The sequence below is a fragment of the Gavia stellata genome, chromosome 6 (genome assembly GCF_030936135.1).
Source record: "Gavia stellata isolate bGavSte3 chromosome 6, bGavSte3.hap2, whole genome shotgun sequence".
Taxonomy (NCBI): Eukaryota; Metazoa; Chordata; class Aves; order Gaviiformes; family Gaviidae; genus Gavia; species Gavia stellata.
This window is the reverse complement of record NC_082599.1, coordinates 1289096-1315388: the sequence shown is the minus strand read 5'-3', so window position 1 is coordinate 1315388 and position 26293 is coordinate 1289096. Positions and strand designations below refer to the sequence as shown.

Below are 26293 nucleotides of genomic sequence, written 5' to 3'. Positions count from 1 at the left end.
CAGGGTAAGCGCCTCCGGAACAAGCACCATGCGAGGTGTGCTCCAAACCCATCGACACCCACAGCTCCATGCCCATCTACAGCCGTTCTTGGCCCTCCAGCCAGGAGGTGTAGACCTAAGACCAGGAGAGGGGCTGCTGGAGATGTCCCATGCCACAGTTGCCACCAATTCCAGCAGCTGAGACCTCCCCCAGGCTGGAAGAGGTCACCCACCACTCAAGGAGAGCATCCTAACAGCATCCCAAACCTCTGGGAGAGGTGGGAGCAAAGCTCCACACTGCAGGGCAGCACCGACACATTTTTCCAGAGTCCTCCAGTCCCGCCTGACACCACAGGTCCTCGCTCTGCCCCAGATGAGGTGGAGGGTCTCCAAGTGGGGCACGGATGAGACTAAAACACACCCTACAAGCAGACAGACTCACACTGAATTTCAGCCAGGCAAGTCTCAACCTCTACAGACAGGCCTTTAGGAGCACAATTAAGTTTAATTTTTGAAGTAAGCATTTTAAAAAGCTGCAAGTTGGACAAGTACAGTTGTGTGGCACCACAAGATCCATCAGAACCATCCAAACCTTCATGCCAAGTGGCTGAGGTTTAGCAGCATCAAGAGGAAGATGCCACCATCCAGAGTGGGGCACAAGACCTGCCCTCTTTGAGGCCAGCGCACCAGAGCCCCATCTCTCCCGCCCCTTCCCCCCCCCAGCCAGCTTTTACCCCACATTTCCCCCCCTCAAGCCTAAACCCAAGATGATCCCACCTCCATTCAGCCTCTGCTCCTTGTATTCCAGAAGATTTATGGCTACCTCCGAAGGCAGGAGGAAGCAGTGAGAAGAGAAAAAGAGCAACTCCCTTCTCATAACTGGGCCGAGGCCAAAAGCAGCCAAGAACAGCAAGGACAGGATTGTCCCGCTGAGCCCTGCAGCAAGCCAGGCATCGGCAGTTCAAAGGAGAGCAGCTGCTAAAACCCAGTCTAGCGGGTCGGCTGGCTTCCCCACGAAGACTTGGATCATTGAGACAGCTCTCAAAACAAAAAGCCCGTTTCCCAACCCAGAGACCATCCCTTCAGAGGGAGCAGGGATGCCAAATTTACTCCTTATTGAGCTGCTGAACATAGGCAGAGATTTTAAGCACGATTAGGGAAATGCCAAGTTGCACTCGGGAGTTTTCCCAAGCTTTGCCTGAAACGGCACCAGGGTTTGGAACTGCAACCGTTAAAGTTTAATGGGATAAGCAATGGAAACCCAGAGGATGTCAGAGAGCTGTATTCACATCTTTGGTTGTTCTCAGCTACACCAGCCCCGACTAGGCTTGCACAAAGCAGTGCAGCAGAGAGATCAAATATTAGCCACTTCACATGAGTCTGTCTGAAAATGTGAGCTAAGGTACATGGCAAATGATGTTCTGGCTACAGAGGAAGACCAGGGACTGCTCTCTGAGCCCAAGAGCCAGGGACAGCCTCACAAGCGGTATGTTCAGCTTCACAGCAGCCGAAGTGCCTGAGCGTTTGGATTAAAGCCCAGAGCAGGGAGGACAGCGCCTCAACCAGCAATTCACAACCCATCTGTGTCTGCTTCGGGAGCCTGATGCATCTTGAGCCTTGGTAAGAGGGGTCTTGAGAGGATCTCTCGCAGCTGGACCCTAGTTGTACTTTAAACCACATTATTTTAATCAGCGCAAACACTTCAAGCTACACGTGTCAGCCAGGGGAGCTCAGAAGCCAGGCTCCTGTTTTAAGAGCAGCAGGTGCCCCCCACACCAGTGCCACCCTGGAAAAGGCAGCAGTTTGCAGCACGCCGAGCTGTCCCCCAATGCCCAGATAGCAGCACCAGCACGCCAAACCACGCTGCCCATCGACGCTGCGGCAAGGGACAAGGGCAGACGGCTTACCCCTACCAGGCCCTTCCAGAGACTGAAGCCCAGCCCTCTGATTTCCTCCACCAGTTCCCCACCACCGGGGCAGTGCACCAACCCTGCTCATTCACAAGCAGGGCAGATGCCTGGGCAGCTTCAGCTGCATTTCCACCACAAGTCACATCTGCTCACAAACAGCGGTGTGAGGCTGGGGACAAGGGACAGGCCAGGAGCAAAGAAGGCAGCAGCACTCACCGCACCTCCCAGGACTGCAGACTCTGCAGTTACTCTGGAAGAAGGTTTTCAGATTACAGCTCAGACTCCTACACAGGTATGGAGGTCAGAGAAATGGGCTAAATACCCCTCATCGTCCCCCCGGCGCAACCTTCCGCAGCACGGCTTCGGAGCGAGGTGTGAAGTGACCAGACACAATGCCAGACGGCGGCAACTGGAGCTTTATCACAAGGAGTCACAGCCCATCTGACATATTTACTCATCCCAAAAGGGCTGGGGATCAGGTCAGGGCCGCTGCATCAGGTCTTGGAACAGAAGAGAACAATGGGTGACAGGCAGCCTACAGGAATGCTCTTCACGTGGCTTGCTTTAGCTGGAAGTACAGACCTCCATACGCAAAGCCACGTAGGGTCTGAGTAGACATGGGTGCTTTCGTTAGCCTAAAAACCTCCCAGCAAGCTAAAAATACTGCGTTCACTCAAGTGGTCTAAATAATCTCCCAGTGAAGTCATGGAGGAACCATTCCTGCAGCAATGGTTATTCCAGGATGAACAAGCAGGATAACGAAGGAAGCTCAAGCAACTTGTCCTGCAGGCAGAAGTTCCCACAAAGCTGTGACTTCCAGCTCAGCCCCTCAATATTTTTATATTAAGGCTGGGGGCTCACCCTGCACCCAGCTTCAAGAAGAACCAGCTCTATTTCAGCTATTTAATAACCATCTCGCTTCCCCCCAGAAGCTTCTCAGCTTTCCATTGCCTCCCACAAACACCAGCGCAGAACACGACCCTGCTGCCCAAGTCCTCTGGCGTGGAGCGAAGCACACTTCGGAGTTACAAGCTCAGTTTTGGCAGACGTTTCCCAATGATCTGCACGAGAAGGAATTGCTGGATTGGCCAATATCCTCAATATTAACCGGCATTTAAAACCACAAAGAATTCAGTGCCACAGATCGAGATCAGCTTTACGAGGAGGATCTGGCAACTGCTGAAGCAGCTGTTGTAAGAGGCCTCAGACTCCACGCAGAAGCGGCTCATTCACCCCCAGGAAGAGGCGAAGCAAGCAGACGTCAAAGATCTAGGGCATATCCGAGCTGGAAAAGTCAGGAATTTTTCTGCTAACATCTGATGCCGCCCACAGAGAATTACTTTGGGAAAACCATGCAAGCACTTTGCACTGGATCACCTGCAGCAGCCTGGCAGCCATCCTACAGATCTGTGATGTTGTAAGAGCCTCTATCAGACACCACCAGGAAAAAAACCTCTCTACAGGCAAATAATGACCAGGGTAGCCAAGAAATGTGCCTCCATTCTCCCTCCACCCCTTCTCTTTCCAGAAAGGAGCATGCCAGGAACATTGAACCTTGCCTGAGGCTCCCAGGCATGAAACCAGCTGCTCTCCAGCTCCGGGCAGGTTCCCACGGCCCAGCCAACTGCACTGGCAAGCGCCGAGGAAGCCGTGCGGCCTCGCGGCACAACCAGAGCCAACACGCTCCGAATCAATCCATCCTTCCTCATAATATTTAGTAAGACATAGGTATTTATCCCAAACCTCTTTAAGACACAGACAACTACAGTCAGAAGCAGGCTGGATGAGCTCCGTCCCGCCGCTGCTGCATTCCAGTTGGGATTACCTTATTGGTGTGAGCCACCAAAAGCAAGAGCTGGGGAACGCAAGTTCCCAGCAGGATTTCCAGGGCTCCACTTAGCGAGTACATGTTTTGCCTAAAGCTGGAGTTAGGCTGGGATTTTCTCCCTATTCCTGACCAAACCTGCCCTAATATCCCTTCGGAGCAGCGTTAAAGAAACCTAATTGCTGTTTCAGCCCTTAATGCTGCTGGCTGAGGGCCGAGCACCTGCCTTCTGGAATGATCCAGAGTATGTAAAAAATGGGAAGAAGAGTTTTTCCCTGCAACTGGGAACCTCTGCAGCACAGCAGATGAATACGCCTGTCTTCGTAGCCAAATTAACCACGTTTGATAACAGTCCAAGCTCAAAAGAGCCGCAGGCGTCTGCTCCAAGAGTTAATTAACTACCACTGTGATAGAAAACTTGCACCACGGAAACTTTTGGCCCAACAGATGCCATCCCTGTTCCCCAGCTACAACCCCACTCCTGCGAGTCTCAGCGAGCTCCTCGTCCATCGGGATCACCTACAATGCAGCAGGGAAGCGGAGGCGGGGAATGGAGTGGCCAGTTCTGAGGTCACCAGTACATGAGAGACTGGAACATGCAGGAGCAGGGAAAGGGCCACAAGGAAGGTTTAGGGATCAGAGTATCTATCACATGAGGAGAGGCTGGGAGAGGTGGGATCATCCAGCCCGGAGAAGAGGTGGTTGGGGGGGATCACATTAACATGCACAAGGACCTGGTAGGGGAGGAAAGAAGAATCCAGACTCTTCCCAGTGACAGGACACAGGGGAACGGGCATGAACTGGAACGCAGCAAATCCCATTCAAGCATAAGAAAAAACCCAACAACCTTCTTTAGTGTGAGAGTGAACAAGAAACAGGTTGCCTGGATAGATTGCGGAGTCTTCATCTTTGGAGATACTCAAAACCCAGGAGGACACGATCTGCTCCCAGCAGAAGGCTGGATTAGACTATCTCCAGAGGTCCCTGCCACCCTCAACCATCCCGAGGATCCACGACCGCAGGAGTGGGCTGCTGCTTCTCGCACTAAAAGCCCCTGGACGGCAGCACAAGGTTCCAGATTACGCCGGCCGGTATGGCAGTGCTCTCTCTCCAGCCAGACCGGCCATAGAAGTAAACAGCATTTCTGGAAAGCACCATTTTCCAAGGCAAAAGACCCCCATTTTTTCCCAAATAGCAGAAAAACAGTTCTCAGCAGAGACAAGAACTGATTCCACTTCTACAACGTATCACATCTTGTCAATTTATTTTAGTTGAGCATCGCTTCCAGCCCTGCAGGCACTGCCTACCACAAAGAACAGGCATTTACTTACATCTAGAGTTACTCTACAATTATCCGCAGCCCCAGGAGCGAGCATCTGGAGTTGTTTCTTTTCGAAAGCAGGAAGATGACATATCCAGATGAAAAGTTTCTCTCCCCACCTGTGCTGCAGATCCTGCCACACCACACACAGGTCACCGAACATCACAAGGGGACATTAGTGGTTTTACTTTCCAGCTGTGAGAAATCTGTCCGGTAACTCCAGAAAAAAACCATTCAGTATTTCCAATTCTGTGAGTGTTCTGATCACTTCAAACTAGTTTCAGTAGGAGACTCTGCTGCCACCTTCTGAGATGCCCGTTACTGCAGGTGCCCCCAAAATGACTAAAAATAGCTTGTTTCCCCCCCAATTATGTCATCAAACCAAGGGACGGGTTTCTTTTGCAAAGAAAGAGCCAACCCTCCCTCCCCCCCGCTCAGGGAGCGCTGCTCTCAGCAAGCATCCCAGCCTCAGCCTTCAGCTTGAGCTTCGCCTCCCACACAGGACATAAAAATAGGTTTAAACAAGAGAAATTAGAGCAGCCCGTTTGCAGTCAATGCAGACAGAGCTTGCTGACCTTTGAGGTGTTTACAGCACAGTAGTCCTGACTATAGTTGACTCGATACATATAAAAATATATAAAGTAGATGGATGTGTATATAGCATTCCCACTTTAGCACCACAACCAGTAGAAAGACAATCCAACACTGTTACAGAACACATTTTAAGACATGTCACTAACTTGTCATCTCATCTGCAGCCTGGGGAGAGAAGCAGAAGGGTAAATCAGCCCCTGGTCGGTGTCAGGACACCGGCAGAGCAGTGGGAGCACACCCATACCATGGTTGAGTGCACAGGGTGCCTGGAAGGCAGCAAGACCACAGAGCGCTCCCTCAAGCCCTACATTCACACAGAGAAGAAGATTTTTAGAAGGGTAAGCGAGGCCCCAGCCCTGGGAGCAATCAAGCCAACGGGGAGACACTCGGCTCGGAGAGGGCCAAGCCTGAAGTCACCACCGGGAGGAGGGAAGCCTCGAGAAGCCAAGAGAGGCTCCAGCCACCCCTGCGAGGGCTTCAGGGCCACGGGCCGTCGGCCACAGAGGGCCCGGCCAACCACGGCCCACGGGATGGGGCAGCCCCCCAGGCCCAGGGGTGAGGGAGGGGTCCTCTCCGGGGGCACAGGGGAGCCCGCTGGCGGCCCCTCCACCTCAGGGCGACCCCACAGCGGCGAGAAGCCCCGGGGAGGGCGCAGGCGCGGCCCGCTCTCACCTTCTTGCCTTTTTTGCCCTCCTCCTCCATGTCTCCGGCAGCGGCGGCCCCGGCCCCCCCCGGGGCATCCCCGCAGCGGCCGTGCTCGCCCGGCCTCGGTGCGCGGTGCGGCCCAGGAGCCCGGCTTCACTGCCCGGCGGCAGCCATGGCCCGCCCGGGGCCCGGTTCCCACTCTCACCCGCGGCCCGCCCAGGACCGCCTCAGCGCTACCAACAACTTTTCAATCCTGCCGCCATCTTGGGCGGCGGCTTCCCGGCGTGCACCGCGCCCCGCCCTCCGCCCGGAGGACTGACGTCAGTCCTCCCCGGCCGCACGGCGAGGAGAGCCGCACCGCGCATGCGCTGATCCCTGCCGCCGGGGCGGATTGACCCGCCCACCCGTGCTAGCCCCGCCCTCCCCTGGAACGAGAGTAGCGGTGGGCACGATTGCCCCGCCCTGCGATTTGGCCACGCCCACTCCGTGGGACGGCTCCGCCCCCGCACACGGCATCCCCGCTCACCGGCCCCACCTGCCTGTGGGCGTAGCCCCGCCCACTGCCCAGTTGCCCCGCCCACTGCCCAGTGGCCCCGCCCCTCAGCGTGGCCGCGCCCACCCCAGCGGCCTGTGGGGCCGTAGGAGGCGGCCGAGCCCTCGCCCGGCGGGGCGGGCGGTGCCGTTCCCGGCCTCCTCCCGCGGCGGCGGGGAGCCGGGCCTGGGCGCTGCGCCGGGGCCCGGGCCGCGGAGGCGGCGGCGCTTCTGCGCATGCGCTGACCTCTCTGTCAGCCTCCCCGCGTGCCCCCCGCCAGGTGGCGCTGTCCGCGACGTCCCGTGCGGGCGTCACGCGCCGGCGCGACCCCGCCCTCAGCCATGGCGGCGGCAGCAGGAGCGGCAGGCGGGGAGGGCGGCGCGGTCCGGCCCCATCCGCCGCCATCTGCTGCCATCCGCGGCCGGGGCCGCTCCCACGGACCGGGGGAGGAGCGGGGGCTCCCCGGGGCAGCGCGGGACGAGGCAGTTCTCCCCCATCGGGCCCGGTCGCCGCCGCTGTGAGGCGCCGCGGGGCGCGGTGCATGCTGGGAAAGGTAGTCCTCCACGCGCCGCGTGTGGCTGCCCGGGGCCTTCCCCGGAGAGTCCCCGGGGGGAGCGGGGCTCACCGGGCCGGGGGGGGCTGCGTGTCCCCGGGGGGAGCGGGGCTCACCGGGCCGGGGGGGGCTGTGTGTCCCCCGGGGGGAGCGGGGCTCACCGGGCCGGGGGGGCTGTGTGTCCCCGGGGGGAGTGAGGGCTCACCGGGCCGGGGGGGGCTGCGTGTCCCCGGGGGGAGCGGGGCTCACCGGGCCGGGGGGGGCTGCGTGTCCCTGGGGGGAGCGGGGCTCACCGGGCCGGGGGGGCTGTGTGTCCCCGGGGGGAGTGAGGGCTCACCGGGCCGGGGGGGGCTGCGTGTCCCCGGGGGGAGCGGGGCTCACCGGGCCGGGGGGGGCTGCGTGTCCCTGGGGGGAGCGGGGCTCACCGGGCCGGGGGGGCTGTGTGTCCCCGGGGGGAGTGAGGGCTCACCGGGCCGGGGTGGGCTGCGTGTCCCCCGGGGGGAGTGAGTGCTCACCGGGCCGGGGGGGGCTGTGTGTCCCCGGGGGGAGCGGGGCTCACCGGGCCGGGGGGGGCTGTGTGTCCCCGGGGGGAGCGGGGCTCACCGGGCCGGGGGGGGCTGCGTGTCCCCGGGGGGAGCGGGGCTCACCGGGCCGGGGGGGGCTGCGTGTCCCCCGGGGGGAGCGGGGCTCACTGGGCCGGGGGGGGCTGTGTGTCCCCGGGGGGAGCGGGGCTCACCGGGCCGGGGGGGGCTGTGTGTCCCCGGGGGGAGCGGGGCTCACCGGGCCGGGGGGGGCTGTGTGTCCCCGGGGGGAGCGGGGCTCACCGGGCCGGGGGGGGCTGCGTGTCCCCCGGGGGGAGTGAGGGCTCACCGGGCCGGGTGGGCTGCGGGGCTCACCGGGGGAGTGGGGAGTCACTGGGCCGGAGGGGGGGGAGCTGTGTGTCCCCGGGGGCCTGTCCGTGTCCGGTCCCCCCCGCCCCCCCCCCAGCAAGCCTTCCAGCATGGGGGGGCCTGGCGTGGCCCCCGCCATTCCTGCAGCGCTTGCCAGAGCAGCCCCGGGACGGTTTGAGGCCTCTCCCCGCCCTCTCCGGGGGTCGGTTATAGACATCCCGGACACCCCCATGCCCGAGGGGCCACGGGGAGAGATGGGGGGACCCGGGGGGAACCCCGCTCCCCCGGTGCCGCTGATGCCATTCTTTCCCTCTCCGGTTGCAGGCTCCTGTTCCGGGCGGGACGTCGGAAACCGCCGGGAACAAGGTGGTGGGTTCAGCGGGCCTGTGCTGCGGGGGTGGTGTGTTCCACGCTCCCCCCGTCATGGTAATTAGCCTAATTCTGTGTAATTAGCTCTGCCAAACCTCCTCCTCAGCCACCAAACAAGAGTCTTTGGGGACCAAAATCCCACCGGAGAACTGCGGCACGGGGTCGTGCCCGCGTTGGTTTGTGCGCCCGCCAACGTGGGGCGGCGGGTTCAGGTGACGCCGTGGGGCGCGAGGCCCCGCTCCCCGCCTGTTCTCTTGTCACCCCTCGCTCCGGTTGTACCTTCGCGGGGTAACGGTGGCCGCGCCGCGCGCCGGAAGCCAGCCGGTTGGTGATGCTTCCCCGCGCCGCCCGGCTGGGTGTGGCGAGCCTCGAAGCCGGCGCCACCGCGAGTCGCGGCCTGACACCTTCATCCCGGCGGGTTTATTTGGCCACCGCCAACGCGGTCGGGCGCCCGCGGCGCTTCCTTTGCCGCAAGTCTTCCAGCATGGGGGGGCCTGGCGTGGCCCCCGCCATTCCTGCAGCGCTTGCCAGAGCAGCCCCGGGATGGTTTGAGGCCTCTCCCCGCCCTCTCCGGGGGGTGGTTATAGACATCCCGGACACCCCCATGCCCGAGGGGCCACGGGGAGAGATGGGGGGACCCGGGGGGAACCCCGCTCCCCCGGTGCCGCTGATGCCATTCTTTCCCTCTCCGGTTACAGGCTCCCACTCGCACGATCCGGAGGGATGTCGGAAGCAGCCGGAATGAGGAGGTGGGTTCAGCGGGCCTCTCCAGGGGGGGCGGGAGGTGTGTTCCACGCTCCTCCCCGTCATGGTAATTAGCCTAATTCTGTGTAATCAGCTCTGTCAAGCGCAGCCACAATGATCTTGTCCCCTCGTTAGCCGCTAGACGAGTCTCGGGGGGCTGAAATCCCACGGGGGGCCCTGGGGTGACCCCCCGCTTCCTGGGTGAGAGCAGCCCGGGGGTGGTTTGAGGCCTCTCCCCCCTCCGCGGGGGGAGGCTCTATTTGTCCCCCTGCACACTCACGGGTGCGTAATTAATCCCGCTAATTAAACATGGGGCAAACGAGCGGCTCCTGCCAGCACCAGCCGAGGGAGGAGCTTCCCGCCGCGCCCCGGGACAGGCAGGAGAAGGCAGCGCGGGTGGGCCCTGCCTGCCCACGCGGGTGTTTATTCCACAGGGCTTTGACCGGCGGCTCCTGCCCGAGACGGCGATGCCGTGGAAAGGGGAGCCGGCGCCAGGCTGCTTCCAGCAGCACGGCAAAACCACCGAATCCCGCCCGCGGTAAGGAGCGACACGGCTTGGGCCATGCCGAAAGCCGCCAGCGTCGGTGGATTAAACGTGAACCCTCAATTTTTCCCCTTCGCGCCTCCAGGCCTGGTTTTTCCTTCAATTTCAGGTGAAAATCTGGTAGATCACCCATTTTCGGCACAGCCGGCGGGAAAACCGGATGGCAGCCCTCCGGCAAAGCTCGCTGCGCTCCTCGCTCGCTCGGTAAGGAGATTACTGGGCTTTACTGGGAATAAGTTACTGTTTAAAAACTGGAACTGGGAATACTGCTGAGCGCTGGTTTGCCGTGATAACCGCAAGTGGAGCCGTGAAATTTATAGCTCCTCGCCACGCAGCGCCGTTCCCCGCCTCGTTAACGCCGTAATCCTCGTTGTCTTAACGATCACCCCCCTTCTTTTCCAGCTGGCTGCCTGCCTGGGGGTCCCCTCTCCGATGATCCTCACCTCGGCTTGTCCTTCCCAGAGCTCCCAGTTATACTGGGGTTTAACTGGGAGCACTGGGATGAGAATGGGTGGTGCCGGCATCTTAATAAATAACCAATTTCCTGGTGGGTTTTTGGTACGATGCGGTAACGGGGGGGAGTGGACGCACGGTGCTGAGTTTGAGGACACCGCGATGCTCCTGTGGGGCTCGGCAGCCCCCAGCGACCGCCACCGCGACATCCTCACCAGATGCGGCTGAGCACTGGAACCACAGCTGGGGTCTTGAGGTGGCGCAGCCCCATGGCGTCTGCCCCACACATCCCTCGCCCCCCTTCCCCTGCACCCCACTGCGGGGCGTCCCCACCTTCGCTGTGGGGCTGGGTGCCGGCACGGTGATGGTCAAGGTCAGCCTTGGGGGTGTGGGGCTAAGTTCCCACCCCACAAATCTGGGTGTCCCCAGCCCCACAGCCACCCCACCCCACCGTCACCCGTGGGAGGTGGTGATGACACCGGGTCCTCCCCGCGCCTGCGCCGCAGCCTCACCGGTCGTTGGTGCAGGAAGCCGGCGCGGCTGAGGGGGGAAGTGGGTGCCCGGCGGTGCAGCGGGCGCGGCATGGCGGAGCTGGAGGGTCCCGAATTCGGCAAAGCCGACTTCGTCCTCCTGGATGAGGTGACCATGGAGCAGTTCCTGGAGAACCTGCGCCTGCGGTATGGGGGAGATGCTGGGGGGGCAGGAGGGCGAGGCTGGGGGGCACCCCAAGGTGCCGCCCCGGCGCCCCCGGGCGTTAAGCTGGGTGCTGGCGGTTGCTGGTGTGGGCGATGCGCCACGACACCCCACGGCATCGCCCGCACGGCAGCCGGGACGAGGTCACCCCCAGCTGGTGTGCGCTGGGGACCCCGAGTCCTGCAGGGGCTGTGGGACCAAACCCCGGCTCCGCAGGAAGCGTCAGGGCGGTGCCGCGCTGCCGGTGGGGGGAAACTGAGGCACGTCCACCCCCCACCCCGGAGCTGGTTGGGGGGCTGGAGTGTGGTTGGGGGGGTGTGTGCACCCCCCGTCCCACCCACGGGCCCCCACGTTTCCTGCCTGCTCCCGCGCCTACAGGAAGAGCCGCTCTCCCGCTGCCCCACGGTGCCGCCCAGCCCCACAGTGCCGGTGGGGTGGCTGGCTCTGCCCCATAGTGTGGTTCTTGGGGGGGCGCTTAAGCCCTGTGGAGTGGTGCTTTGCACACTGCCCAGGCCCCATGGGGAGGCACCCTGCCCCATGGCACAGCACCCCACAGGGTACCGCCCTACTCCGCCCCACAGGATGTCATCCCATCCCACGGCACAGCACCCTGCAGGGTGCCACCCTGCCCCACAGCAGAGTACCCCACATGGTGTGCTTCCTGCCCCATGGCACAGCACCCCACAGAATGCTATCCCACCCCATGGCACCACATCCCACAGGGTTCCGCCCCATGGCACAGCACCATCGCACCCTACAGAACAGCACCCTGCAGTGTGTGCATCCTGCCCTATGGCACAGCACCCCACAGGGTGCCATCCCATCAGTTCAGCGCCCTGCCGGGTGACGCTCTACCCCATGGCACAGCACCTCACAGACTCTGCATCCTGCCCCATAGCACCCTGCAGGGTGCCATCCTACCCCATGGCACAGCACTCTGCAGGGTGCCACCCCACAGCACCATCCTGCCCCATGGCGTAGGGTGCTACCCCGCCACACAGCACTGCACCTTTCAGGGTGCCATCCCACCCCACGGCACAGCACCCTGCAGGGTATGCATCCCACCCCACAGCACCCCACAGGGTGCCATCCTGCCCCACAGCACTGCACCCTCCAGGGTGCCACCCCACCCCAGCCCCACAGCCACCCCTGTGCGCAGGTTCTCGCAGGGCTGCATCTACACCTACATCGGGGAGGTGGTGGTGGCGGTGAACCCCTACCGGGCGCTGGCGCTGTACGGCCCCACGGCGGTGGAGCGCTACCGCGGCCGTGAGCTCTACGAGCGCCCGCCCCACCTCTTCGCCCTGGCCGACGCCGCCTACAAGGCCATGAAGCGCCGCGCCAAGGACACCTGCATCGTCATTTCGGGTAGGGGCTGGCGGCAGGTGGGGGGGCACGTGGGTGGGGGGCACCCTTGGGTGGGCACCCTGGCCCAGCCCCTTGCCCTCCCTGCCAGGCGAGAGCGGGGCGGGCAAGACGGAGGCCAGCAAGTACATCATGCAGTACATCGCCGCCATCACCAACCCCACCCAGCGCGCCGAGGTGGAGAGGTGGGTCCGGCCCCACGGCGCCGGCGGGAGGGATGGGTGCTGGGGCATGGACCCCATGGACCTGCCAGCCCTGAATTGTAGGGAGGGTGGGGGGGACCAGGGTGCCCCAATGCTTGTGGGGTGACCAGGGGTGCCCCATGTCTCTAGGGATGGTGTGGGGGGACCAGGGGTGCCCTATGCCTGTGGGGTCCTGGAGGGCCTTGGGGTGCTCTGCGCCCATAGGAATGGTGTGGGGTGACAGGGGTGCCCCATGCCCATAGTGCTGGTGTGGTGCAACCAGGGGTGCCCCGAGTGGTTCTGGGTGGCCCTGGGGTGCCCCATGGTCAGAGGGATGGTGTGGGGTGACCAGGGGTGCCCCATGCCTGTGGGGTGGTTCTGGGTGGCCCTGGGGTGCCCCATGGTCAGAGGGATGGTGTGGGGTGACCAGGGGTGCCCCATGGGCCTGTTGGGGTGGTGTGGGGTGACCAGGGGTACCCCATGGCCACAGGGATAGTGTGGGGGGACTGCGGGACCCCCATGGCCGTACAGGTGGTGTGGGGGGCCCAGGGGTGCTGTGTCCTGCATCCATCAGTGAGGCTGCAGCCCTGCGGTGCCGTGCCATGCGGTGCCGTGCCACGCCGTGCCGCACCACCCAGGGTGAAGAACGTGCTGCTGAAGTCCAACTGCGTCCTGGAGGCCTTCGGCAACGCCAAGACCAACCGCAACGACAACTCCAGCCGCTTCGGCAAGTACATGGACATCAACTTCGACTTCAAGGGTGACCCCACCGGTGGCCACATCCACAACTACCTCCTGGAGAAGGTGCGGGTGGTGCGGCGGGTGGGCACGGCCGGGTGGGTGCTGGTCCCACGTGGGCACCCTGTGGCACCCACCCCCTGCTCCCTCTTCCAGTCCCGAGTCCTCCAGCAGCAGCCGGGAGAGAGGAACTTCCACGCCTTCTACCAGGTGAGCCGGGAGCGAGGGGAGGGGATGGGATGGGATGGGATGGGATGGGATGGGATGGGATGGGATGGGATGGGATGGGATGGGATGGATGGGATCTATGGGATGAGATGGGGATGGGATGGCATGGATGGGATGAAATGGGGACGGGATGGATGAGATGGGATGGATGGGATCTATGGGATGAGATGGGGATGGGATGGATGGGATGGCATGGATGGGATCTATGGGATGAAATGGGGATGGGATGGATGAGATGGGATGGATGGGATCTATGGGATGAGATGGGGATGGGATGAGGTGGGATGGATGACATGGGAGGGATGACATGGGAGAGATGTTTGGGATCTACGGGATGAGATGGGGACGGGATGGATGGGATCTATGGGATGGATGACATGGGAGGGATGGTTGGGATCTACGGGATGAGATGGGGATGGGATGGATGGGATCTATGGGATGAGATGGGGATGAGATGTGATGGATGACACGGGAGGGATGGTTGGGATCTACGGAATGAGATGGGGATGGGATGGATGGGATCTATGGGATGAGATGGGGATGAGATGGGATGGATGACATGGGATGGGATGGTTGGGATCTACAGGATGAGACGGGGATGGGATGGATGGGATCTATGGGATGAGATGGGGATGAGATGGGATGGATGACATGGGATGGGATGGTTGGGATCTACAGGATGAGACGGGGATGGGATGGATGGGATCTATGGGATGAGATGGGATGGATACGATCTGTGAGATGGAATGGGATCTATGAGATGGAATGGGGACAGGATGGATGGGATGAGAAGGTTGGGATGGGATAGATGAGGTGGGATGGATGGGATGGGGTGGGATGGGCGGGTTTGATGGGATAGGATGGGGAACAGGATGGGATGAAAAGGTTGGGATGGATGGGACAGATGGGGTGGATGAGATCTATGGGATGAGATGGGGATGGATGGGCTGAGAAGGTTGGATGAGATGGATAGATCTATGGGATGGGATCTGAGAGATGGGATAGGGATGGGATGGATGGGATGACAAAGTTGGGCTGGATGGGATGGGTTCTGTGGGATGGGATGGGGATGGTATGGATGGGCTGAGAAGGATGGGATGAGAAGGACAGGAAGGATGGGGTGGGGATGGGGATGGGACAGATGGGATTGATGGGATGGGGCGGATGGGACAGGTGGGATAAATGGGATGGCAATGGATGGGACAGGGTGAGATAGGACGGGTCAGGCAGGATGCGATGGGATGGGGACGGCCAGCACAGGATGTGACAGGGTAGGGGACACCGAATGGCACCGGCCAGGCCAGGCCGGGGGGACGCCGGTCCAGGGGTGCCAACCCCCCCGCGGTGCTGACACCCCCCCCCTGCCCCGTAGCTGCTGCTGGGAGCCCCGGCGGCGCTGCTGGCCTCGCTGCACCTCTGCCGCGACCCCGGCACCTACCGCTACACCCAGGAGGGCACCCAGGGCAGCGTGAGTGGGGCTGGGGCGGGCAGGGGGTGGGCAGGGGGCAGGCAGGGGGGTCCCGGCCCCTCACGCCACCCCCCTCGGCCCCAGGCCTGCGGGGACGACGCGGCCGGCTACCGGGCGGTGGAGGAGGCGATGGCCGTGATCGGCTTCTCCCCGGAGGAGATGGGCTCCGTGCGCCGGATCCTGGCCGCCATCCTGCACCTGGTGAGACCCCCACCGTACGGCCCCCACGCACCAGTACGGCCCCCACGCACCAGTACGGCCCCCACACACCAGTACAGGTCCCTGTGCACCAGTACGGCCCCCACGCACCAGTACGGCCCCCACGCACCAGTACGGCCCCCACGCACCAGTACGGCCCCCACACACCAGTACAGGTCCCTGTGCACCAGTACAGGTCCCTGTGCACCAGTATGGCCCCCACGCACCAGTATGGCCCCCACACACCAGTACAGGTCCCTGTGCATCAGTACAGCCCCCACGCACCAGTATGGCCCCCACACACCAGTACGGGCCCCTGTGCACCAGTACGGGCCCCTGTGCACCAGTACAGCCCCCACACACCAGTATGGCCCACACACACCAGTACAGGCCCCTGTGCACCAGTACAGCCCCCACGCACCAGTATGGCCCCAGGCAGACCAGTATGCCCCCCCCACCCCCGCACCAGCATCGTTCTGGACAAACCAGTATGGCCTCCCCCGACCAGTACAGCCCTAACACCAGTACGTTCCCCCTCTCCACGTCACTATGGCCCCCGTGCATCAGTACAGCCCCAGGCAGACCTGTATGGCCCCCTCAACCAGTACAGCCCACACACCCCAGTATGACCCCCGGCAGACCAGTACATGGCCCCTGCGCACCAGTATGCTCCCCCCAGTATGACCTCCATGCCACCAGTACAGCCCCAGGCAGACCAGTGCACCCACACCAGTAGGGCTGCTGTGCACCAGTACAGCCCCAGGCAGACCAGTATGGCCATGGGCAAACCAGTACATGCCCATGCAAATAAGCATGGCCCCACGATACCCAGTACAGACCAGTGCAAACCAGCACAGCACCACAGAAACCAGTGCAGCCCTATGCAGTGCAGTATAGCCCAGTGCAAACCAGCATATACCAGCACAGCCTGATGCAAACCAGTATAGCCCAATGCAAACCAGCATGGCCCAGTATGGCCCGGGACAACCCAATACAAACCAGTATGGCTCAGCACAGCCCGATGCAAACCAACGTGGCCCAATATGGCCCAGGACAGCCCAATGCAAACCAGTATGGCCCAGCACAGCCCGATACAAACCAGCGTGGCCCAGTATGGCCCAGGACAACCCAATACAAACCAGCATGGCCCAGGACAGCCCGATGGAAACCAGTGTGGCCCAGGACAACCCAATAGAAACCAGTATGTCCCAGCATAGCCTGATGCAAACCAGCATGGCCCAGGACAGCCCAATGCAAACCATTATAGCCCAATGCAAAGCAGCACAGCCCAATACAAACCAGTGCAACCCAGTGCAACCCAATACAAACCAGTATAGCCCTGTAGGGCCCAGCCCAGCCCGTGGTGTGGGAGGGACCGGTGCTGGGACACCCCGGCCCCTTTCCAGCGGCTCCTGGGTGTCCCCTCACATTCACCCACCAACGTGGCACGGTGGGGCTGCCCCAGGGCAACGTCGGGTTCGTGGCGGAGGGCGAGACGGCGGCGGTGGAGGATGCGGCGCAGCTCTCGGCACTGGCCGAGCTGACGGCCACAGCACCCGGCAGCCTGCGCCAGGCGCTCCTGACCCGCACCGTGGCGGCGGGCGGCGGGGAGGTGATTGAGAAGGGCCACAGCCCCAAGGAGGCCGCCTACGCCCGGGACGCCTGCGCCAAGGTAGGGAGGGGACATGGGGTGACAGGTCCCTGCCCAGCACCCTTGGGTGCCTACCACCCTGTCCCTGTCCCCAGGCCATCTACGAGCGGCTCTTCTGCTGGATCGTGGGGCGCATCAATGCCAGCATCGCCGCCCATGACTACGACGCCCGCCTGCATGGCAAGAGCACTGTCATCGGCGTCCTCGACATCTACGGCTTCGAGATCTTCGACACCAACAGGTGACCTGGTCCGGGTGGGTGGGAGGGACACAGGGACACATGGAGGGACAGGACCTGGGAGGGACATGGTGGGAGGGATTTGGGATGGGAAGGATGTGTGGAGGGGATGGGGGGACACCTGGGAGGTACACCTGGAGGGTACAGGGGTTGGGGGGATGCGTGGGGGAACGGGGACCCAGGAGGGACACGTGGAGGGGACAGGACCTGGGAGGGACAACAGAGAGGTGACAGGACCCAGGAGGGACCCATGGAGGGGACAAGGCTTGGGAGTGACATGGAGGTGGCAGGACCCAGGGGGGACTCAGGGAGGGGACAGGGCTTGGGAGGGACACGTGAAGGGGGAGGACACCCAAGGGACATGTGAAAGGGGACAGGACCACAAGGGACACATGGAGGTGACAGGACCAGGAGGGACAGCAGCAGGGCTGTGCAGCTCGGGGGGTGCACAGGGGACGTGGCGGGGGGCTGGGTGGCGGTGGCCGTCCTGACCCTCTGCCCGCAGCTTCGAGCAGTTCTGCATCAACTACTGCAACGAGAAGCTGCAGCAGCTCTTCATCGAGCTGATCCTGCGACAGGAGCAGGCCGAGTACCAGCGGGAGGGCATCACCTGGCAGAGCGTGAGGGGACGGGACATGGCGGGGAGAGGGGGGACATCGCCTGGCAGAGCGTGAGGGGCACGGGGGCATGGCAGGGGACAGGGGGGACATCGCCTGGCAGAGCGTGAGGGGCATGGGGACATGGCAGGGGACAGGGGGGACATCGCCTGGCAGAGCATGAGGGGCTTGGGGACATGGCAGGGGACAGGGGGGACATCGCCTGGCAGAGCATGAGGGGCTTGGGGACATGGCAGGGGACAGGGGGGACATCGCCTGGCAGAGCGTGAGGGGCATGGGGGCATGGCAGGGGACAGGGGGGGACATCGCCTGGCAGAGCTGAGGGGCATGGGGACATGGCAGGGGACAGGGGGGACATTGAGAGGATGGAGGGGGACAGGGGAGACGTGATGATACATGGGTGTCATGGGGAGACATGGGGAGGACATGGGGTCATCGCTTGGCAGAGCATGAGGGGCTTGGGGGGGACATGGGGAGGCACAGGGGCATCATCTGGCAGAGCTTGGGGGGACAGTGGGACCAGGGAACATGGAGGGGACATGGGGGACATTGCCTGGCAGAGCTTGGGGGAGATATGGGGGCAGGGCATCGCCTGACAGAGGGTGAGCAGACTGGGGGGACATGGGGGGGCATTGCCTGGCAGGGCCAGATCTGGGGTGCAGAGGGGCAAATCAGGGTGCCCGGGGGGGAAATTCAGGGTGCTCACCCCCCCACCCTCCCCAGATCGAGTACTTCAGCAACGAGCCCATCGTGGAGCTGGTGGAGCAGCCGCACCGCGGCATCCTGGCGCTGCTGGACGAGGCCTGCCTGGCCGCGGGGACCGTCACCGACCCCCTCTTCCTCGCCTCCATGGACGCCCGCCTCGGCCGCCACCCCCACTACACCAGCCGCAAGGTGCTTCTGGGGGGTCGGGGGGGAACGGGGGGTTCCATGGGCAGGGGGCTGACACCCCCCTGCTCCCCAGCTCTGCCCCACAGACAAGACCATGGAGTTCGACCGTGACTTCCGCATCAAGCATTATGCTGGAGATGTCACGTGAGGAGGATGTGGGGGGGCCACGGTGGGCTCTGGGTGTCATCGGGTGGCCGTGGGGCTGTGGGACACCATGAGGGACCTTGGGAAGGCATGGAGGACTGTGGGGGACTGCTTGGGGCCATGGGGCTATAGGGGCTCTTGGGGGTCTATGGTTGACCATGGGGTCTTGGAGAAACATGGGGCACCATTTGGGAGCATGGAGGGGGGTCTTGAGGGACTACGGGAGGTGGTTTGGGGTGATGAGGGACCATTGGGCTGCGGGGTCATGGAGAACCATAGGGGACTGGGGGGGTGTCAGTGGGGCCCATGGGAGTGTGGGTGGCCATTGGGGACTATGGACATCATGAGTGGCCGTGGGGTCATGGGTGGCCATGAAAAGCCATGGGGGACCATGATGGCCCTTGGGGCCATGGGGGACTTTGGGAGGGTGTGGGGGACCGTAGGGGGCCACTTGGGACCATGGAGGGCCATAGGGGCCCTTGGGGGACTATGGGTGGCCTTGGTTGACCGTGGGGCTTTGAGGACCCATGGGGGATTGCGTGGGGACATTTAGGACCATGGGAGGCCATTTGGGGGACCATTGGGGTCCATGGGGTCTGGGAGGTCCCCAGAGGCCACGTGCAGCAGGACAGGCTGTGTAGGACATGCCATGTCATACCCTGGGGACAGTGGGGACAGGGTCCTGGGACTCTGTGTCCATGAGCGCTGAACTCCACAGTCCTCTGGCCTCCAAGGGTGCCCCCAGGGACACCCCCAGGGACACATGTGACCTCTGCATGGGGCCGGGTGCCCCTGGCAGCCTCTGCCCCACCACGGGGAGGAAGGGCTGCCCGGATGCCTGGGTCCCAGAGGGTGCAGCTCTCCCACACACACCCCCAACACCCCAGGGTGGCTGGAGGAGCCCCCCAACGTGGTGTCCCCTTCCCTCAGGTACTCGGTGGAGGGTTTCCTGGACAAAAACAAGGACACGCTCTTCCAGGACTTCAAACGGCTCCTCTACAACAGGTTGGTGACACAGGGGACACAGCTGGGGGGCTGGTGGCACAACCATGGGGCGGGAGGGGGGTTCCCAGTGCTGCCAGCCTCATGCCAACACTGTCCCCAGCACGGACCCTGTGCTGCGTGCCATGTGGCCCGACGGCGAGCAGAGCATCACCGAGGTCACCAAGCGCCCGCTGACCACTGGCACGCTCTTCAAGAATTCCATCGTGGCCCTGGTGGAGAACCTCGCCTCCAAGGTAGGGGACTGGGGACAGCCAGGCACGTCCCTGTGCCAGCTTGGCATGTCCCTTTGCCAACTTGACATGTCCCCATGCCAGCTGGGCGTGTCCCCAGCCCATCTTGGCTGCTGGGCATGGCCCCAAGACACATGGGTATGCTCCTGAGCCAGCCAGGCATGTCCCCGAGCCAGCCAGGTCTGTCCCCAAGCCAGCCAAGATGTCCCAGTGCTAGCTGGGCATGTCCCCAAGCCAGCCAGGTCTGTCCCCAAGCCAGCCAAGATGTCCCAGTGCTAGCCAAGCATGTCCCCAAGCCACTGAGGCCTCCTGTCCCCGTGCCCACCCATGCCCGGTGCAATCCCACCCTGCATGCCCAGAGCCCCCCAGAGTCCCCCATCCCAGGACACCCGTGGGTTCGGTGCCACTCGCGGGTGCCACCACGGTGCCATCCCCTCCGTGTCCCCCCAGGAGCCCTACTACGTGCGCTGCATCAAACCCAACGACCAGAAGTCACCGACGCTCTTCGACGAGGAGCGCTGTCGGCACCAGGTCTCCTACTTGGGGCTGCTGGAGAACGTCCGGGTGCGCCGCGCCGGCTTCGCCTACCGCCAGCCCTACCACCGCTTCCTCCTGCGGTACGGCCCGCACCCCCCAGGACCCCCAGCCCCCCCTGCACCCCCTCACCCCACTTTGTCCCCAGGTACAAGATGACCTGCGAGTACACATGGCCCAACCACCTGATGGCCAGTGACCGGGAGGCCACGCAAGCCCTCCTGGAGCAGCACGGCTTCCAGGATGACGTGGCTTACGGCCACACCAAGGTCTTCATCCGCACACCCCGCACCCTCTTCTGCCTCGAGCAGGAGCGGGCGCAGCTCATCCCCATCATCGTCCTGCTGCTGCAGAAGGTGGGCACGCGTGGCACGAGCTGGCTCGGTCTCAGCTCCGCCAGGGTGACACGGGTTTGGTGGGACACCCTGGTGCCCGGGGTGCCGGATGGGTAATCGCGGTGCTGGCAGGGCGAGCGGGCAGCCAGGGCTCTGCCTGCACGGGGAGCTGCCGGCACTGGTGGGCTCGGAGGGGCGCAGCAGGCTGCTTTGTGCCTGGGGCTGGGCACGGTGTGGGGCAGGGTGTGGGGCACAGGATGGGGCACAGGACGGTGCAGAGCATGGGCTTGGCATGGGCAAGGCACGGCATGGGGCATGGTGTAGAGCGTGCTGTGGGGCAGGGCATGGGGTGTGACATGGGGCATAGTGTGGGGCGTGCTGTGGGGCAGGGCATCAGGCAGGGCATGGAGCACGCTGTGGGATATAGTATAGGGCACAGTATGGAGCACGGTATGGGGCATGGTATAGGGCGTGCTGTGGGGCTGGGCATGGGGTATGGCATGGGGCAGAGAATAGGGCACTGTGTAGGGCTCAGCATGGCACGACGTAGTCTATGGGAAAGGCTGTGGGGCAGGCTATGGGGCAAGCCATGGGGCAGGATGGAGGGCTGGTGCAGGGCACAACACGGGGCGTTTCTTTGGAGCAGAGCATGGGCTGCACCGGGGAGGGTTGGAGGGGGGGAGCAGCATTTTGGGGGCCTCCCGGAGCTGCGGTGCCGGGGTGCGGTGCCGGGTGCCCACATTGGTGCCACGGCCGCGCTGCCGGTGGTGGGGATCCATGGGGCAGCGCCCGCCCTGACCGCTGGCGTTCGGCAGGCCTGGCGCGGCGCCCTGGCACGCCGGCGCTGCCGTTACCTACGCGCCGCCTACACCATCATGGCTTACTACAAACGGCACAAGGTGAAGGCGTACCTGTGGGAGCTGCTGCACCGCTTCCAGGCCGTCCGCACCCTCCCCGATTTCGGCAAGAGCGTGGTTTGGCCGGAGCCGCCGGCAGTGCTGGCACGCTTCCAGGATGCCAGCCAGCGCCTCTTCCGCAGGTACCGTCCCGGATCCCGCTCCATTCCCGCGTTGGGATGTGGACGTGGGGTGGGAACGGGGACATGGGAGAGGGACATGGGATGGGGACGTGGGATGGGGATGTGGGTGTGGGATGCAGATGGGGACGTGGGATGGGAACATGGACGTGGGATGGGGATGCGGATGTGGGACGGGGACATGGGCTGGGAATGTGGGACGCGGATGTGGAATGGGAATGTGGGACAAGGATGTGGGATGGGGACGTGGGCTGGGAATGGGGATGTGGGAGAGGGACATGGGATGGGGACGTGGGATGGGGATATGGGTGTGGGATGCGGATGGGGACGTGGGATGGGAACATGGAGGTGGGATGGGGACGCGAATGTGGGACGGGGGTGTGGAATGGGAACATGGGTGGGACAGGGACGTGGGCTGGGAATGTGGGACAGGGATGTAGGATGGGGACAGGGACACGGGATGGGGATGGGGACGTGGGCTGGGAATGGGGATGTGGGAGAGGGACATGGGATGGGGACGTGGGATGGGGATGTGGGTGTGGGATGCGGATGGGGACGTGGGATGGGAACATGGAGGTGGGATGGGGACGCGGACGTGGGATGGGGACGTGGAATTGGGAACATGGGTGGGATGGGGACATGGGTTGGGAACATGGGATGGGGATGCGGGATGGGGACAGGGATGCGGGATGGGGACACGGGACTCGAATGTGGGATGGGGATGTGGGACAGGGAGGCATGGGATGGGGGCATGGGATGTGGGACGGTGACGTGACGGCACCGTGTCCTCCCTGCCGCAGGTGGCGAGCGCGGCAGATCGTCAAGAACATCCCCCCCTCGGAGATGGGGCAGATCCGGGCCAAGGTGGCCGCCATGGAGGCGCTGGAGGGGCTGCGGAAGGACTGGGGCTGCCAGCGCAGCTGGGCGCGGGATTACCTCTCCTCGGTAAGGGCTGACGGTGGGTTTGGGGGTGCCCCATGGCGCACCCCAGGGTGCCACCCCCGCCCCACCCCGGGGTGCCGCCCCCGCCCCACACCACGGCTCCCCACAGCCCAGCGAGAACCCGGGGCTGGCGCTGCCCTTCGCCCGCCGCCTCCAGACCCTCAAGGACAAGGTGCATTTTGGCTCCGTCCTCTTCTCCTGCCACGTCCGCAAGGTGAGGAGAGGGATCCTGCCCGGCCACCGTGTCAGCGTCACCCCCCCAGGCTTGTCCCCTCACCTGTCCCTGTCCCCGCAGATCAACCGCTTCGGTAAGAGCCGGGACCGGGCCATCCTCGTGACGGACCAGCACGTCTACAAGCTGGACCCCCGGCAGCAGTACCGGGTGATGCGGGCGCTGCCCCTCAGCACCGTGAGTGTCCCCAGCCCCACCAGTGTCCCCAGGCTATGGGGGGGCAAGGCCACCCCCTACACCCTGTCCTGGCGAGCGGGGGTTGGGGGGTACCCAGGTGTCCTGGCTGTCCCACTCCCACCTGGAGGTTGGAGACCCCTTTGTGGTCCCCATGACCACACACTGGGGCCGTCCACATTGACACGGTGAAGTCCCCTGGGACAGAGGTGTGATGCTGTCCCCGCCACGCTGGCCATGCCATGCTGTCCCTGCCACGCTGTCTCCACCATGCTTGCCATGCCGTTTTGACCCCACCACACTGTCCCCACCACGCTTGCCGTGCTGTTTTGTCCCCACCACGCTGTCCCCACTGTGCTGTCCCCACTGTGCTGTCCCCACCATGCTGTCCCCATCACTTTGTCCCCACCACGCTGGCCATGCTGTGCTGTCCCCATCACGCTGTCCCCACCACGCTGGTCATGATTCCTTGGCCATGGTACCTTGGCCACACCACGCTGGCCATGCCGTGTCCCCATGGGGATGCGGCTCTGCAGGTAGTGGAGTTGGCCACGGCTGCGGCGGTGACACCCAGATGTCCCCGCAGGTGACGGGGCTGAGCGTGACGAGCTGCCGGGCGCAGCTGGTGGTCTTCCACACCCAGAGCCAGGAGGACCTGGCCGTGTGCCTGCACAAGACGCAGCCGGTGGGGGATAACCGGGTGGGCGAGCTGGTGGGCGTCCTCCTGGAGCACTGCCGAGCGTGAGTTGGGGGTCTCGGGGTTGGGGGGGGCGGGTCGTGGCACCCCACGAGCCCCCCATTGATGCCAGGATGTTGTAGGACCAAGCGGGAGCTTCAGGTCCGGGTCTCCGACTGCATCCAGCTGAGCCTACGCGGGCGCCGGCGGCTGCTGACGGTGGAGACGCGGCCGGACGCGGCCACCCCCGATTTTGGGAAGAGCCGCGATGGCTTCGTGCTTTACTGGCCCGGGAGATGAGGGGGGGCAGCTGCTCCACCGCCCCCCCGGCCGCATCCTGCCTGCCTGCCCGCATCCTGCCCCGCCGGCCTCTGCTCAGGACCCCTCCGCCCCACTGCAGCCCCGTGACCCCCAACCACGCAGCCCCCCACCCCATAGCCCCGCCTCGGGACGATGCCAAAGCCTCTGTGTGTGCTGGGAATAAAGAGCTGGATGGGACCCCTGCAGCCCCCTCCAAGCACGGCCGGGACCCTCGGGGCCCCCAGCAGCCCCAGCACAGGGCTGGGGCCCCCCAGAAACTCTGCCCCACAGCTTGGGACCCTGCTAGCCCAGGGCGTGGGGTGGATGGGGGGTGCCCCCAGGTCGGCTGCAGTGGGGCAGGGATAGGATGGGGGCGTGGATGGAGGTGGGGGAATGGGGTGGTGGAGGATGGGATGGATGGAGGTGGGATGGGATCGATGGGGTGGGATCTGTGGGGTGGGATGGAGTGAGATGGACATGATAGGATGGGATGGGATGGGATGGATCGGATTGGTGAGATGGGATGGGATCTATGGGATGGGGTGGGCAGATGGGGTGGGACGAATGGATGGGATGGAATGTCTGGGGTGGGGTGGACCAGGATCTATTGGATGGAGTGAAGTGAGGGGGGTGGGATGGGATTGCTGGGCTGGGCTGGGGTGGTATCCATGGGGTGGGATGGAGTGAAATGGATGGATAGGGTGGGATGGGATCAGTTGGGATGGGATTAATGTATGGGCTGGAATCTGTGGGATGGGGTGGCATGTGGTGAGATGGATAGATGGGATGGAGTCTATGGAATAGGGTGGGCTGGGATCTATGGGATGGGGTGGGATGGGATGGGATGGGAAAGCCAGGGCAGGGCCGGGCCGTCCCCCACAGCACCGGGGGGAAGCTGGGACCTTTCAGCACCCCCAGAGCTCAGGGCACTGAGGCCCCGGGGCGAGGGGCTCACCCGAACCCCAGCCCTCTGCCCAGGGGCTGGTGCCCCCCGCACCCCCACCTCCCCCTCTTGGGGACCCCCACATGTCCCCTATGCCAGACACCCCCTGCCACACCATCCCCCCAGTGCTGCCCCACAGCCTGGGGCCCGTGGGGACCCGTGTGTTGGCCCCTGGCTCCCAGGGTTCTTGTGTCCCAGCTCCCGATGTCCCTGACACCCGGTGTTCCCATGCCCCGGTGTCGTTTCGTCCCGAGTCCCCATGTCCTGGGTCCCAGTGTCCCAAGTCCCTGTGTCCCTGTATCCCTATGTCCCCAGGTCCCAATGTCTCCGATTCCCGGGGTCCCTGTGCTCCAGGCCCTGATGTCCCTGACATCCAGTGTCCTGACATCCCTGTGTCCCAAGGTCCCCGTGCTCTGGGTTGCAATGTCCCCATGTCCTGGCTCCTGACGTCCCCAATACCTGGTGTCCCACTGTCCCTGTGCCCCAGATCCTGATGCCCCTGGCACCTGATATCCCAATGTCCCCATGTCCTGGTGTCCCCAAATCCCAGGTTCTGGTTATCCCTGACACTCTGTGTCCTGACATCCCTGGGTCCTGATGTCCCAGACACCTGGTGTCCCAATGTCACCATGTCCCAAGGTCTCTGTGTCCTGGGTCCTGGGTCCTGATGTCCCTGGTACCCAATGTCCCTATGGCCCCAATGTCCCCGTGTCCCAGGTCCCAATGTCCCTGACACCTGGTGTCCTGGTGTCCCTGTGTCCCTGTGCCCCCATGTCCTGGGTCCTGGTATCCCTGACAGACACTCTGTGTCCCTGACACGCATTGTCCCAATGTCACTGTGTCCCAGGTCCTGATGTCCTGATGTCCTGATGTCCCTGACACCCAATGTCCCTGACACCCAATGTCCCCATGTGCTGGTGCTGCCATGTCCTGGGTCCCGATATCCCTGATAACCTGTGTCCCAATGTCCCTGTGTCCCAGATCCTTGTGTCCCTGACACCCAGTGTCACCATGTCCCAAGGTCCCTGGGTCCTGGGTCCTGATGTCCCTGACACCCAATGTCCCAATGACCCCGATGTCCTTTGGCCCCGATGTCCCTGACATGCAGTGTCCT

The 26293-nt window shown here is 63.5% G+C and overlaps 2 protein-coding genes and 2 non-coding genes across 4 annotated transcripts in view; 3 read left to right on the top strand and 1 right to left on the bottom strand.

Annotated features, from left to right (window-relative positions):
• Positions 1 to 6331, bottom strand: part of CCM2 (CCM2 scaffold protein) — a 37935-nt gene extending 31604 nt beyond the window's left edge. The window contains exon 1 of the mRNA XM_059818758.1: positions 6302 to 6331. Within this exon, the coding sequence (XP_059674741.1) occupies positions 6302 to 6331 (30 nt within the window). The remainder of the gene's footprint in view (positions 1 to 6301) is intronic.
• Positions 6332 to 8343: 2012 nt separating this feature from the next.
• Positions 8344 to 8477, top strand: LOC132317265 (small nucleolar RNA SNORA9). The gene has a single exon (XR_009484047.1). It is a non-coding gene; the product is annotated as a small nucleolar RNA SNORA9 (small nucleolar RNA).
• A 609-nt stretch (positions 8478 to 9086) lies between these two features.
• On the top strand, positions 9087 to 9220 carry LOC132317264 (small nucleolar RNA SNORA9). Its single transcript, XR_009484046.1, has one exon. It is a non-coding gene; the product is annotated as a small nucleolar RNA SNORA9 (small nucleolar RNA).
• Positions 9221 to 10941: 1721 nt separating this feature from the next.
• MYO1G (myosin IG) lies at positions 10942 to 24236 on the top strand. Its single transcript, XM_059818569.1, has 22 exons — positions 10942 to 11036; positions 12212 to 12420; positions 12509 to 12602; positions 13238 to 13403; positions 13494 to 13547; positions 14938 to 15033; positions 15118 to 15234; positions 16697 to 16903; positions 16978 to 17123; positions 17626 to 17740; positions 18461 to 18631; positions 18702 to 18772; positions 19703 to 19777; positions 19878 to 20010; positions 20458 to 20624; positions 20690 to 20897; positions 21692 to 21915; positions 22713 to 22874; positions 22969 to 23068; positions 23150 to 23263; positions 23847 to 24001; positions 24080 to 24236. Exons 1-22 carry the CDS (start codon positions 10942 to 10944, stop codon positions 24234 to 24236), a joined length of 3036 nt encoding a protein of 1011 aa, XP_059674552.1.
• The last annotated feature ends 2057 nt before the right edge of the window (positions 24237 to 26293 follow it).